Below are 13659 nucleotides of genomic sequence, written 5' to 3' on the forward strand. Positions count from 1 at the left end.
CATTGTTTTCTCTGCGTGCCAAAATCATGCTCCACGCCGATTTTATCATCCTTTGCTGCCATTGGTTACTCTTTGCAGACCACTGGGGGTCCCTTCAGCTTTTCACACCCTTTTATTTGGTTTGTTCTCTCCTGGGTTTGGTGGGACATGAACTGAATTGTCTTACTTTGGTAATTCCTGGTTGAGGGGCACTACAGGGATATTACAGGCAGAATGGTTGTAGTTGGAAGAACTCTGTTGTCTGGTGGCATAGCCTGTGTTGAAAAAGACTGACACATCTGTCCTCAGTTTGGTCCTCGGGAGCGTGGCTACACCGATTTTTATTCCGGGTGGGAGTTCTATTTGCCCCTGAGTGTGTAGCTTGCATTGTGCCACCTTGTGCTTTTTCCCAGCAGATCCTTTTTGGCAGAACATTTAAATATCTAGTACCCACATCCAACAGACATCATTCGAAACAATACCTTACATGCATCCATCATAGGCCAGATACACCATATAATATGGTATCACAGATCCGTCCTCGTAAATGTAACTCAACATACCAGGCAATACTCTGAATACCTATGCAACACCAATGAGATATTCCATATAGCCGGATCCCACCAAACTCAACACAAAACTATCCATCATAACAAATAAATAAACACAGACAGAACAATGCTCACATTCTACAGAGCCTGGAGGCCCCATATACTTAGACCGTGGAACCCCATCCTCGATAAAATTACATTTCGCTTCGTATCAATTTATTACACACCCACTGTGCACCCCACAGTATGTTAGAGGAATCCATATCAACACACAATGCTATAAATCACCTCAGACATACACTTCAAACTAGGAAATGCAAATGCCAAACTCTTATCTCGAAAGTACCTGAATTTAACACATAGACTTAAATATACCAAGCCAGCAAGTTAACCAAACCACACTATGGATCTGGACAACCTGAACTCAGACTAGTCTGTGACAGAATCCCAGAGAACATGGGTGAGGGGACTTGAACTCTGCAGGTGCTGCGAGGCCCTACCAAACGAAGAAAGCACTGTGTGCAACTCTAGCTCATTACAGGGCATACTTCAACAGTAGTCTACTTTACTGGTTGGTTGTAATATGTGCAAGTGGGAAACTGGAGTGTTCCTTAAAAGGAGTTAAATAACGAATGCGTATGAGATGAATTTATTGGAAATAGATTTGATTTGACAGAGTTGAAATTGATGTTTTTTCCCTGCACATAAGACAGCAAGCGATCCTCACCACAGAGCGCTGCAGGGGATCTAAGATATGCGTGGAGCTGCTCTGTGCCACGTTTTGATGCCCACAAGCCCTCTTCCCCCAGCGCTTCGAGTATATAATAAACGTGTTGTCTGACCTCAGGGCCAGCCTTGTGTCTGCAGGTGGTGAATGTCCTTTTCGTGTCTCATTCAGCCACCGAACAGCGCCCCCTTCAGGAATCAAACGTTGGTCGGATCCAGCTGAATTGAACAGGCCTTGAAGGCAGCGAGTCTAGACTGCCTGCCTCCAGGGCACGACAGAGACATACCCACTCAACGGCCACTCACCCCTTCACGTTGCAACCTGCCAACATGGCTGCAAACCTGTCATTTGTAGAGTACTGAGGGTCAGAAACTCTGTTGAGCTGACATATTGCTTTTCGCGGAGTGCACCGTATGCCTTTTCACAGCTTGTTCATTTCTGAATGTATATCTATACTTCAGGTAAGAGAAAAATAAACTTTGCTAAAGCGATTCAAACTTGAACTTCTGTGCCTTAACAATACGAGAGCAGGCTAGAGACATCTGGCCATACCTGCTTTTTGTAAAGCAGTTGTTCTGTGGACCAAAATGCCAGCTATGGTGTGCTTTTCAATATTAGTGAGTAAGGGACATACGATTTATTAGTCCTGCAGTCGCAGTGGCGTTGGGGACTGGATGCGTGACGTACCTGCAGCACTGCAAACATGGCTGTTTTTAGGTCTGGCACAGAGACAGTCTCTTCAGCCTCATGGCTTCTAAAAATATCCTACAAAAATGCATATGAACGTACATATGTTCAGGGGCTTTAGGCCAAGCGCCTTTGACCAGCGGCCTGGGGAAGTGACACTAACATTTTGCATCCACCCATCTCAGCCCATGTCACCCATTGGCTGATTTGCAACGTCGGTGAAGGCATCCTTGCACAGTCGACTTTTTTTGTATATTTCGTATTCGTATGTTGCATAAGTTAGTTGCATATGCTTCCAAAAGAACAAAAACCATTCCAAAAACCATTGCACTCTTTCTAAGGTCAGCCCTATTGGTTTTGCCAACTGCTGTTGCCATGGTGCCTTTTGTCCTTGCGTGTATTAGGGCCGAGGGCGCCCCTGACAATGTCCGGCATACTATATCCCATCACGTTTCACGGCAGGGACACCTTACAAAGGTGTTATTAAATATTGAAACAAGTGTGGTAGCAGCAGTCCGCATGCCACAGCTCGCCAGGGCAGCCTCAGCACACGCTGGGGCTGGTTAAGAAAGAGTAGCAGTAAAACCTCCTGCGGAACAACAGCACCGAGGGCAGACCTCGGTGACTCATGGCGGAAACTCGGGTGTCCAATAATGGGCAAAGTGGGCTTTGGCCCAAGGCCCTTAGGAAGCCCCCGATAGAGCCAGCTCTGTTCTACAGAGAGTCTTGCCCTGGTGACCTTGAACAATTCTTAAACAGATTGTTTTAAATACCATTCTACTTTAATGTACTTTTAATGTGGGTGATGTGTGAGAGTCTATTACAGATATTTTACAGAGAAATGCTGTGTTTTAACTTTCATGCAAGATCAATAAGAAAAGTGCTTTTAGCTCAAAAGAGGGCATGATATATGAGAAATGAGAGAGGGTCGCCGATATTCTTTGCAGTAATATTAATGAGCTGCTGCTGTGTTACAATATTGAAAAAATACCTCACTGTCCATGAATAGTAGCTATAAACAGATGTTTGACCAGTGTGCCTGCACAGTGTCAGCGCCCTGGCCAAAGATGGCATGAAAGAGCGCAAATTGGAACATGAATTAAAAGCTCTTCTAAAAAGGGGCCCCCGAAATACGTTTGGCCCAGGACCACCAAAATCCATAAGATTTCCCTGAGTGCAGCCACTTGCCACAAGTGCGTGACACCGAGCGGGGCTGGTTCCAAGTATTGGTGTACCGTGGGCGCTGTGTCGCAACGGTGGAGGGGAGTATGCCAACAACATGTCCACCCTGCAGAACAATAGCAGCCTTAACATGCATGCGAGCTGGCATGCCACGCTGCGCCCGAGGCTAGCTCACGCCGATGCCGGTGCCAGTACCTGCTCCCAGGGTGCAACAGGTGCACGCCCAAGCCCGCTTCACGGCTCAGGGTTTAGGACGGGCGAGGGAGTGCAGAGGCCACAGGTACTTCAGTCGGCTTAACTCTTTTAACGGCAAATAACTTAAAAGAGGAGTAAATGCGCTGCGTCCTTATTCCGTGCGGCCCTCCTGTGCAAGGCCAGAATTGCTGATGCTCCAGTGACAGAGGCAGTCAGATCACCTTCAGAAAGTATGTCTCCGGGAAAAGAAGCATGCCGCCCTGAAGAGATAAGGTGGTCAAACAGTGAACTTCTCAAGTGAAGGAACGCTGCACTCACCAAGTCCTTGCTGGCGGTCCGACCACAGCATCTCAGGAATCCCGGCAGTGAAATGCCCATGGCCTCCCTCCCGTGTGTACCGGCGCGAGGAGCTAGGAGGGAGTGTTATTTGCAGTTCCTGCGCTCGTGCGGCTGCGCTCGCTCCCAGCTCCGAACCCGCTCTTAACACCGGCTCACCTGGCGAGGAATGCCAACCCAAGTGGCCATGCCCCGGCTCCCAGCCCTTTTAAAGGCTGCCAACCGCCTCCCTGCACTGAGTCAATTACAGGAAACGTTGCAGCATTAGCAGAGCGACGAGATTTTGTAATTTCAATACACATCTCCTGAGAGTGCTCATTGTTTTTCATGACATGGCGATAACACGAGGCTGCGATTAGGAATTTCCATTCTGGGGCGGGAGGGGTGGGATTAGCAAACCCACATCTTTGAGCACTCAGATCCACATCGCCGGTGTTGAAACCATGCGCTCACCGCTGACAGTCAGGTTACCTATCACCTTTCAATTTAGAGGACTTTTAAAATAGTTTAGACATTACTAATGCTTTAGCAATTTACATATTGATTTAGTGCCCTTTTGAGGCTTATGTATGTATGTGGAATAGTAAACAAGATGAATACTTTGTAATAATAATAATATAGTGATTGCAGGTTTACATGTTATGCTTCAAAATGATGATCTCAGGAGCACTGCTGAGCCCAGACTTATATTTAAGGGAGTTCTTGAGAAAGCCTTTTAAGAGGTTTTATGACTTGAAACTTCCAGCAAGGAAGGGGAAAGCATCGCTGTACAAACAACATAAAAACCTGACATGACGGCAGCGCTCACCAGAGGTCACAACCTCCCCTGCATTTGTTGTCACTTTGCTTAGCTCTTTTCAAATAAAAAAAACGTTGATAAATAAATAAGCTGTAAGAACTTCGGTTATTAGTGTGGAGGGGTGAGGGCCTCTCTCTAATAATAGTCTAAACCCTCATCAGGGTGAACCACAAAAGTCACATAATAAGCATGCGCTTAGCCTTCTGGTAGCATGGCACAAAAGTTGTCAGCCTTAATTTAGAGTTAATTTGTAAAGTATTTATGAGGCATTTAATAAGCAAATAAAGTGATAACACCACACAAGAAAGATCCCAAAACAGCTTTAAACATAGAGATTATTGTAATAAATAAAATGACACCAAAACATCAGAAATCTAATCAGTGGAACAAGCTGTATGAGTTTTTAAAGGTTAAAGTCAAAATAGCTCCAAAACGGCGTGAAGTGTCGACTGTGGGTATCTTGTTGTGCCAGACTGGGATGAATTCAAAAGTTCAGGCCGACTGCAATGGAGTGTCATTAGGGTACAGGACAAGGTGCAGCCCAGTGGGATTGGTACATTTTGTCCTTGGTGCGGGGGCTGTGCGCTGCTGCGCTGCCTCTGTGTTGCTCTGCATCAGATGCGCCGAAGCCGCTGATGAGGAGCTGTGAGGTGCTGCGCTGCTAGGCTCTGCATCGTTCTGTGCCATGCTGCATCAGGTACAGTGAAGCGGCAGATCAGGAGCTGCGAGTGCGTCAATGTGAGGGGTGCATCGGTCTGCGCTTTGCTGCATCAATTCTGATGAAACCTTCAGTTGAGCAGAGAGGAGTAAACTCTGACTCTGGCCAAGGGTCTATTAACTTGAGACCAGCATTTGGGGGTGGAGGGGGCTCAGGAGTCATTCCCACAGAAGTCAGAAGAGGGGACCAAGTCAGGTCCAGTTGGGTCTAATTGGCTGGAAAGCAGGAGAGACCTCTGGAAACGTGTTCTGTCCCGGAAGCTCAAATACGAGGTTAGCCAACTGATCCTTGGAGTCACTTCTGAGGTCCTGGGTTCAACGCAAGTCAAGTCACCCTTCTTCAGAAAGTTGAATAGTCCTTCAGTATTTTCTCAGGTCCAGGAGTGTTTTGATTCTAGGTTCTGAGGGTGCCACTTTTATATCCAGTGCCAGTCTGTGGGTGGGGGACACATCTTTGTCTCACCCTAAAACTATGCTCTGGTCAGGTCTACCTTTTCCCATGGGTTAGGCTCCAGTATGTCTACTGAAACAAAGGACAGGCAAGCCCAGGAGTTGGGTATAGCCCTAAGACTACCCTATGAAGCTCATGAAGAGCCGGGTACAACCCCCCAGTCTATCCTGCTTAGGAGAGGAACAGCGAACCCCACAGACAATGCCCTTTTGTCCTCTCTCTGAAAGGAAAACATATCACACCACAGGAGAACTATTAACAGTTGTGACAATGGACACTCACAGAAAGGTGCTGATGTTTTATGCAGAAAAATGTGACTTTTGCATAATAATAATGTAAGCTTTTTTTTTCTTGGAGCTTTATATAGCACAAACTCGACCCAAATATATCAGGTATCTGAGCGCTTCATATGACCACCAGTTACGCTACAAACGGACACATTCATTTTTGTTAGGCTCGGGGAGATTAAGTGATTTGCCCAGGAAACACAGGATGCTGAGCGTCGTTGCCAAGACTCAAACCCGTATCCGCAGCTTCGAGGTCAACCGCTGTAGCCGTTAAGCCACATCCTCTAGAGAATGTTAAATTGAAATTGAAATGGGAGGAAGGAGTACTTCTCTAGCTATTCCTAAACTGAATTTATCCCTTATTAAGTGTAATAAGGTAACCCAGTGTTAGTCTATAGGAGGCTAGCCTTGCACAAACAACTTTTCAAGGTTTTCACTGCTAGGTCATGAGCAACTTTACACTTGTCCAATTTTTAAATACCATGCATGCTGCCCGCTGAGCCTTTATGGCCTACCTTACAGCTGAATTATAAGTAATAAAAAAAAGATTTAGGCTTGGAAAATAAGGTTTATTTTGCCAGGTGGAAATAGCAGTTTTTAAACTGTCCTCCAGGCTGCCTTGGCAGGACAGTGACATGTTTTACAGTGCTGCTTTAGTAGATGGCACGATGAGTGCTGCAGCTCACTAGTAGCTTTACATTTACATGGCCTGGGTCCATGCAGTACAATTTACTGGAGAATTATAAGTAAATTATATGTGTCAATGAAGTGTATGTCAATTTAAGGAGTAAAGCTTGCAGTATCCGAAAAGTCAACAATATGGGTTCAGCAAAACATAGAGCAGTAAAAGAAAAAGTCTGGGTGAATACCCCATAAAAGATGGTCATTTCCAAAATAACTTTATTGAGGTATGGGCCTTTGTGTTTGCCGATCAGTCTAAGGACCAACATTTGACTCTTTACCGTCTGAGTTTAAAAAAACTGAGGGTCCGATTTACAAAAGGACTTATGTGTAGTAAAGTTTGGAGTGCAGACTCTCTGAACTTGTAGCGGAGTCTCTGCACTTGTGGCGGAGTCTCTGCACTTGTGGCAGAATATCTGCTCTCAGGGCGTACTCTCTGCCCAGCACACTGCAGAGAGTGTGCCAGGGGGAGATTCAGCTCCGAGTGCGGAGATTCAACCCCAAGTGCAGAGACTCCACCATGAGTATAGTGACTATGCTATGAGTTCAGAGACTCCGCACTTGTAACATTACTGCAAGTAAGCCCCTTTGTGCATTTGGTCCACAATAATTTTGCTTTGGGAGACACTTTTACTGTATAGGCCAGAAGCTGTATTAACAAAGAGGCGAGGCACAACAATGTGTGTTTCCATGTTTTTTGTGTTTCTGTGCCCCTTGGTAATACAGAAGATGCCACAAAGGAACGTATAGGCCCTTGTGTGATACACATTATTCTGACACAAAAATGTTTCACCAGGGCAGTTTAACGTTGGCTTTTCATTAGTTGCATGGGTTGTGGCCCCATCTTAAATAGAAAACACCTTTTCCAGTGTGCAAGTGGCATATCACAGAAGCATTTACACGGGCAATAATCGCTTGAGGGATGCAATAACGGTATGCCTCTAAGCAGGTGTGTCAGAATTGATACACCCCAAGGCACACTATCAAAGATGCTACAGGGACCTCACCATTCACAATTTCACATACATGGGTTGAGGTTACCAAAGGCAGACCAGGTGTGTGTCTATAAATACCAAAACACAAAACCAAAGAAAACACTCTGAGGTGGGGAATTAGAGGCATGGGGCCTCGAGGGTGGATCTGCCTCCAACCCAATTCTTTTTTACAAAAGACCACCTAGTCAACTGTGACAATGTCCTTGAAAGGTGTCTCTATAAACGCAAAGACAAGACAGCAGAAGCTGAACTGTTTTGGTTTCTGCAGGATTATCCTACTTCCTAGCCTCTAAGAGGTACCCTGAAAGCAGCCTCGGTGATGGTGGTTGAAACCTATGATTGTGCCTACCTAATGGATAAACCATGCATATCCTTATTTCTTAAGGGCAGAAAAAAACATAACTTACCATTTACAATTATTTTCAGCGAACATATGAGTTTATTGATGATCTACTTCATACGTGTTAGACTTGGCATTCTGGGTGTGGTTTTCCTGCCATTTTGCCTCTACCTCCTACATCTTTGACTCTGTGTTGGATTTCGATTTTGCTGGCTAAGATGCTTGGGGCACTTTCTCGCTGCTGATCAGTGTCAAAGTGCAACTACTCCCAGTGTAAATTGTAATTATGATTGGTAATCCATGATTGGAATATTTGATTTACTGGTAAATCCCCAGTAAAGGGCACTGAAGGTGCCAGGGCCTGTAGCTCAAATGCTACTAGTAGTACAAGTGACCTTTTTCGATGTAACTCAGGCCTGCAACTGCAGTGTCTGCATGCAATTTTAACTGCCACGCCAACCTGGCAAGTGCACCCACTTGCCAGGCCTCACTCTTCCCTTTTACTACATGTTAGTCACCCCTAAGGTAGGCCCAAGGTATGCCCATAGGCAGGCTGCAGTGTATATGAAAAGTAGGACATGTACTGGTGTGTTTTACGTGTCCTGATAGGGAAATACTGTGATTTCGTTGTTCACTATTGCAAGGACTAGCTCTCCCATAGGCTAACTTTGAAGCTGCCTTGTACCATTTTACATGTGTAACTTTCAATTAGGAACATCTAGAGATTTGAAATTTAGGCTCTCTGAACTCAGAATTTAATAACCCACCTTTTAGTAAAGGTGGTTTTTAAATTGTGTGTTTGAAAAGGCCACTTTTAGAAAGTGAAAACACTAATGGGTTCTGGCCCTAATCAGCAAGGCCAGGCCAAACTTAATACATGAAGAGCAACACTGTTGCCAATGCTGATGTTTACTAGATCATTCTTTGATCGCAATCACACGCGACACTCATATTGACTGTAAAAAAATATATTTTATTTTTATTTGCTCAATGTTTCTTTATAATTTCACTTTTGTCTTTTAGTTCGAGTTTTTAAGGCAAATTCAACATAAATTCATAAGAACCACATGACAATACACATTTATATTAATGTCTCCCTAATCACATAAATGGCATCCCAATACATCACGTTTGTTATATACTTAAAGGTGAACTAGCTCAAATTTCCAAAACACAAATTATTTCAACGAAAAGGAAGAAAAGAAAAGAAAAGAGAAAGCCCAAGCTGGGTAAAGGACAAATCTGGACGTTTTTTTTAATTCTAGAAAACTCTTCAAAAAACAGCATTACTCCACTAAGGGCTCTTGACAAACATTGTGTAGCTCAGGTAACCAAAATTAATTATCAGCCATAAATCCTGCAAGAAAAGAGGTTAACCTGGTCAATTATTTTAATCAACATTTGTTTGGACAAGAAGTGGTCTACACGTTTTGAAACCCTATTTTAATTTGAGATGGGGTTCTCCTCAGGACCAGGAAAGAGCTTGTGTGTAGGCTTGCACCACAAGGTGTCTGTCACTTTCTCTTTGGACCGGAGATTACCAATACAGTTTTGTAAATTTACGGACAACTGTGGTTCTAAACATTTTTTTCAATTATGTGTGAATCACTGGCGGAGCAGGGTTGTTTCTTTCCGTGCCTGCTCAGAAGGCAGAGGGGTCCAATCATGTGTACTGTGGAAACTGTGACTGTTAGGACACGAAGCACACCTATTGTTTCGGAATCCCTATGTCCAGCTCTCTCTCCCCTAGGGGACCCACCTGCGACTATCCTACCCGGTGCTTCTGTTGCTTCTCCATATTTGATGGATCATGTCCCAGCATTATTGGGTGTTGAGGTGCCAAGATGTTGATTTGAGGATGGAGATTTGACAAAATTTAAGGAGCGTATGGGCCCTTTTGTACGGTCTGCGGTGGGGGATGAGGAGAAGAAGGTAGTAGCTAACCAGGATGTGCAGTGGGGTAGTAATCTCATTTACAGTGTGGAGGATGTTTGGGGTTTGATGAAAGATTATGAGCCTTTTATACAGCAGCATGCTCTTAAACATATGTTCTCTACGTTAATTGGCCTTTGTCAGCAACATTTTGGGGACGACCTGCCACAAATTTTATTCAATATTAGAGATTGCGTGTATGCCAGTGGTTTGGACCCAGGTCACATTTTTGGGAACATTACCAAGTTGGTTGCCCATAGGGGCAGGTTGCATAAGAAGATTCCTATCACAGTATCTCAGTTTCCGATGCAAGAAGTTCATCCCATTTATCACTCAGAGATACCAGAGTTAACGGATCAGTGAGGTAATGTTACTCGAACAGGTGTAGCTGCCCGTTTCCAGGAGCAATAGGTTTGTACTCCATGGAAAAGAAATTAGGTTTTATCCCTTAAGAGTCATTTGCCCGATCCTAGAAAAAATCCTACTGCTTATTATAAAGAACTGACTGAAGCTGCCTCTTCGACGGTAATGACTCTTGCTGATATTGAAATGTTTTTTGGTCTTCTTGTTTCGGTTGATTTCTGGAGGCAGGTTTATACTCAAGATCATGTTGCGGAGTTGGGTAGTACATGGGATCAAATTAAAGTATGGGATCAGTAAAGAAAGCCAGGTAATAAGCCCGCAGAGAGATACTTGCTTTGCCAGGCCGTATCATTACATATATGCACTCACTTATTCTGCCGAAGAAAGTAAGTTGGGACAAGTTGACGGCATGCGACAAAGAAAGATGAGAGTGTGTCTGATTTCTTCACCCGGTTTGAGGATACATTTTTGGATTATAGTGAGCAGGATAGGTCTATTGAAGGAGGTGTTAGGTTGTTTGTCGACAGGTTTTATTTCTAATTTACTTCCCAAAGTTGTGACTCGTTTACAGGCTTCTGAAAGTACCTGATCTGCCTCTTCCCCTTCTGGTATTTTGAATATGGCTCAATATTATGAACATCGGGACCAGTAGGAGAAAGAGAGGACGGAGAAAAAGCATAAGGATTTTAAGACGAAGGTATTGTTGCAACAGGCATTTAGAGAGAATGGAATTGGATGTGGTGGTTCTGCCCGACAGCTTCCACGCACTAGTAGGCCGCCAAATACGACGCCTTTGGGGCCGAATCAGTGTGCATATTGTAAGGAGCAGGGTCACTGGTGTGGCGAGTGTCCTGTGCTTTTGCAGAAGGTGGCGGTCCCTAGAGGACGAGGTTCTCACGGATGAGGCCACGGAGCTGGTGGGGCTGATAGGGCTCAGAACGGTGCCACCTCACAGGGTCGTTCTGATAATAATTACTTTGATGACTCCCGTGATGGGCAGTATTACCATGATGACTATGATATGGATGAAGCAACAGGAATGTCTTACATCTAGGAAAGTTAAGTATCAATGGGGTAACCCGTAATGCTACCCGACCCGGGTAATAATGGCAGTATAATTAGAATTTGGTCACAAATAGCAATAGGAAATTTCAAAGTAAACATAGAAAATTCTTTAAGTGAAAGCATTCACAACCACATAATCATACGTTAGCAATAGATGCAATTTATTCTCAACAAATCAAGATCAATTGTTAAAGACATCACAATTGTCTATCCACTTGGGAGAATGGTGCTCAGGCTGAAAAGGAGGGTGAGAATAAAAAGTGCATTTGTGAGGGTTGAAAGGAAAGGAAAGGTAAAGGTAATGTGCCATATATACATCATATATACATTATAGCAACCTGTCTGCCTCCAGAAGGTAAATCGTTATAACCAAAACATAGCAATCTGTAAACGCTGAAACAAATCTCGGTCGTTTATGCTTGTTAATGGAAGAACAGAAGTCAACGTTTTGAGCCCTTCCCAAAATCAAGGTTGTTGAATCCTTAGCATGGGGTCTTCATCAGGACAGAAAAGATAGAGCATCTACAAGAGATTGAATACTCTGTATAACTTACATGAAGTCACATGGCTAAATGTGAATGCTGAATAAAACGAAGAGGCAATTACCAAATCAGATCCAGGCAAGGGAACTCAGGCTGGATCGAATGGTTGGAGGGCTCCTAAAAGCTCTTAAAGTAAAGAAATCGTCCATGTGGGGACACTAGACTTTGTTCCCTTGCCTGGTTCCGATTTGGTACTTACTTCTTTGTTTTATTTAGCATTCACATTGAGCCACGTGACTTCATGTAGGTAATCCCTTGTGATTTTGCTCCTACTCATGTTATGTGGGGTATCATGGGTTTTGGAAGGTGATTAAAGTGTACCTTTACATAGTAAGGATAAGGTTGTTCCTCAATTCTGAAAGAAAAGGACGGCTCCAAGCAATGCATTTCTAGATACACACAAGAGGTTCTTTAGAGAAGGGACTGCTTGTTACCCCAATGAATCTGTCACTAGTCTGTGGACAGCATATCCATTGACAATTGTCAATTATACCAATACTCAACCCCTTGACTTAGTAGAAGTGCAAGGAGTATTTGGGTTTGGCTATCCAGGTCTTTGTCTATATCATAGAAAGCCATGAGGCATGGGTTATCCGTGGTGTGACAACAACGCTTATTGCGACAACTTCTATATGGAAAAACAGAATGTAACTCTGGTGGGTTACCAGTATAAGGAATTGACAGTTCCCAGAGAAGCTGGTTTTTACCCTGCTTGTTGTCCAATTATCAAATTTACTGACACTATACTGTATGTCAATTGTTCAGGGATAGTATTGTGTAAGGGCACATGCTCTTTGCTAAAGACAAAGGACTCAAATTCAAATTTCAAATTTCAAAGCTTTATTCGATATTCATGAATTCATAAAAGCATACAAATTAAAAAAAACAGACACCCACCCAAAAAAAATCACCAAGGTGAAAAACAGGATTAAAAAACAGTGTTGATACAGATCGAGCATATCGTATTTGGTAAAAACAGATATAATAAAAACCATATAAAAACTGATGTGTACATGAATTAAGTGCATTACATAGACTTTCTGAATTTTATCAGGAGTTTTAAAAAGCTGGATGTAGCGTGAGCCACTGAGTGGTTCTCTAGCTGTTGCAATCTCACATAAACAGCTCTACAAGAGCGAAGGCCCCACTCTTTAAGGATTGGTCTCAAAATAATCCTTCGTGAAACAGAATAAAATTTACAAAATAAGAGACAGTGCAAATTAGATTGGGCGATGAATCATCACAGGGGCAGGAGGGCAAGTCCCTCGACCAATTATTGTAAGATGGAAAAGTAACAATACGGAAGAAAGTACCAAATCTAAAGCGTGTTAGCAACATTCTTGAGAAACAGGTTAGGTCACCAACGAGGTACATTTGCGGCCCAGGTTTGATGGTAATTTCCTGGTATGTCAACGCAGTGTTTTTTAGTTTTTCTATAGACCATCTTTTGTTAGCTAGATGTTTCATGGTCAGTTGTTTCAGTGATTTTCTAGAAATCGATTCCATAGTAGATGGGGTAGAGAAAAACTCGGGATGGCCACACTCAGTCAACAGGTCTTGCATGTGGGACAACCCTTTAATATGTCTGACTCCATCCAAGGTGAGACAGTCAATAATTAAGTTGCGGTTAAAAGCTGTCTCCGGGGTAACCCACACCTTGTGCCATAAAAGAATAGGTGCAATTTTAATAGTGTCAGAAATAAAAGGGATACCTAATTCAATGTGGGTACGATAAGTGGCTGAGGATTTTGGGGCTCCCAGCAGATATCTGAGGTATTGATTTTCAATTAATTGAATAGGTGTTATATTTTCAATACCCCAGAGACCCGA

General features: G+C 43.6%; 1 protein-coding gene across 1 annotated transcript in view; it reads right to left on the minus strand.

Moving 5' to 3' along the window:
- The window catches only part of LOC146829241 (sodium- and chloride-dependent neutral and basic amino acid transporter B(0+)-like), a 73514-nt gene extending 69640 nt beyond the window's left edge, over positions 1 to 3874 (minus strand). Inside the window, exon 1 of the mRNA XM_085607870.1 lies at positions 3640 to 3874. Coding sequence (XP_085463996.1) covers positions 3640 to 3699 — 60 coding nt within the window. The 5' untranslated portion in view covers positions 3700 to 3874. The remainder of the gene's footprint in view (positions 1 to 3639) is intronic.
- Between the last annotated feature and the right edge of the window lie 9785 nt (positions 3875 to 13659).

This window comes from Triturus cristatus, chromosome 5_2, assembly GCF_964204655.1.
Source record: "Triturus cristatus chromosome 5_2, aTriCri1.1, whole genome shotgun sequence".
NCBI classification, from domain to species: Eukaryota; Metazoa; Chordata; class Amphibia; order Caudata; family Salamandridae; genus Triturus; species Triturus cristatus.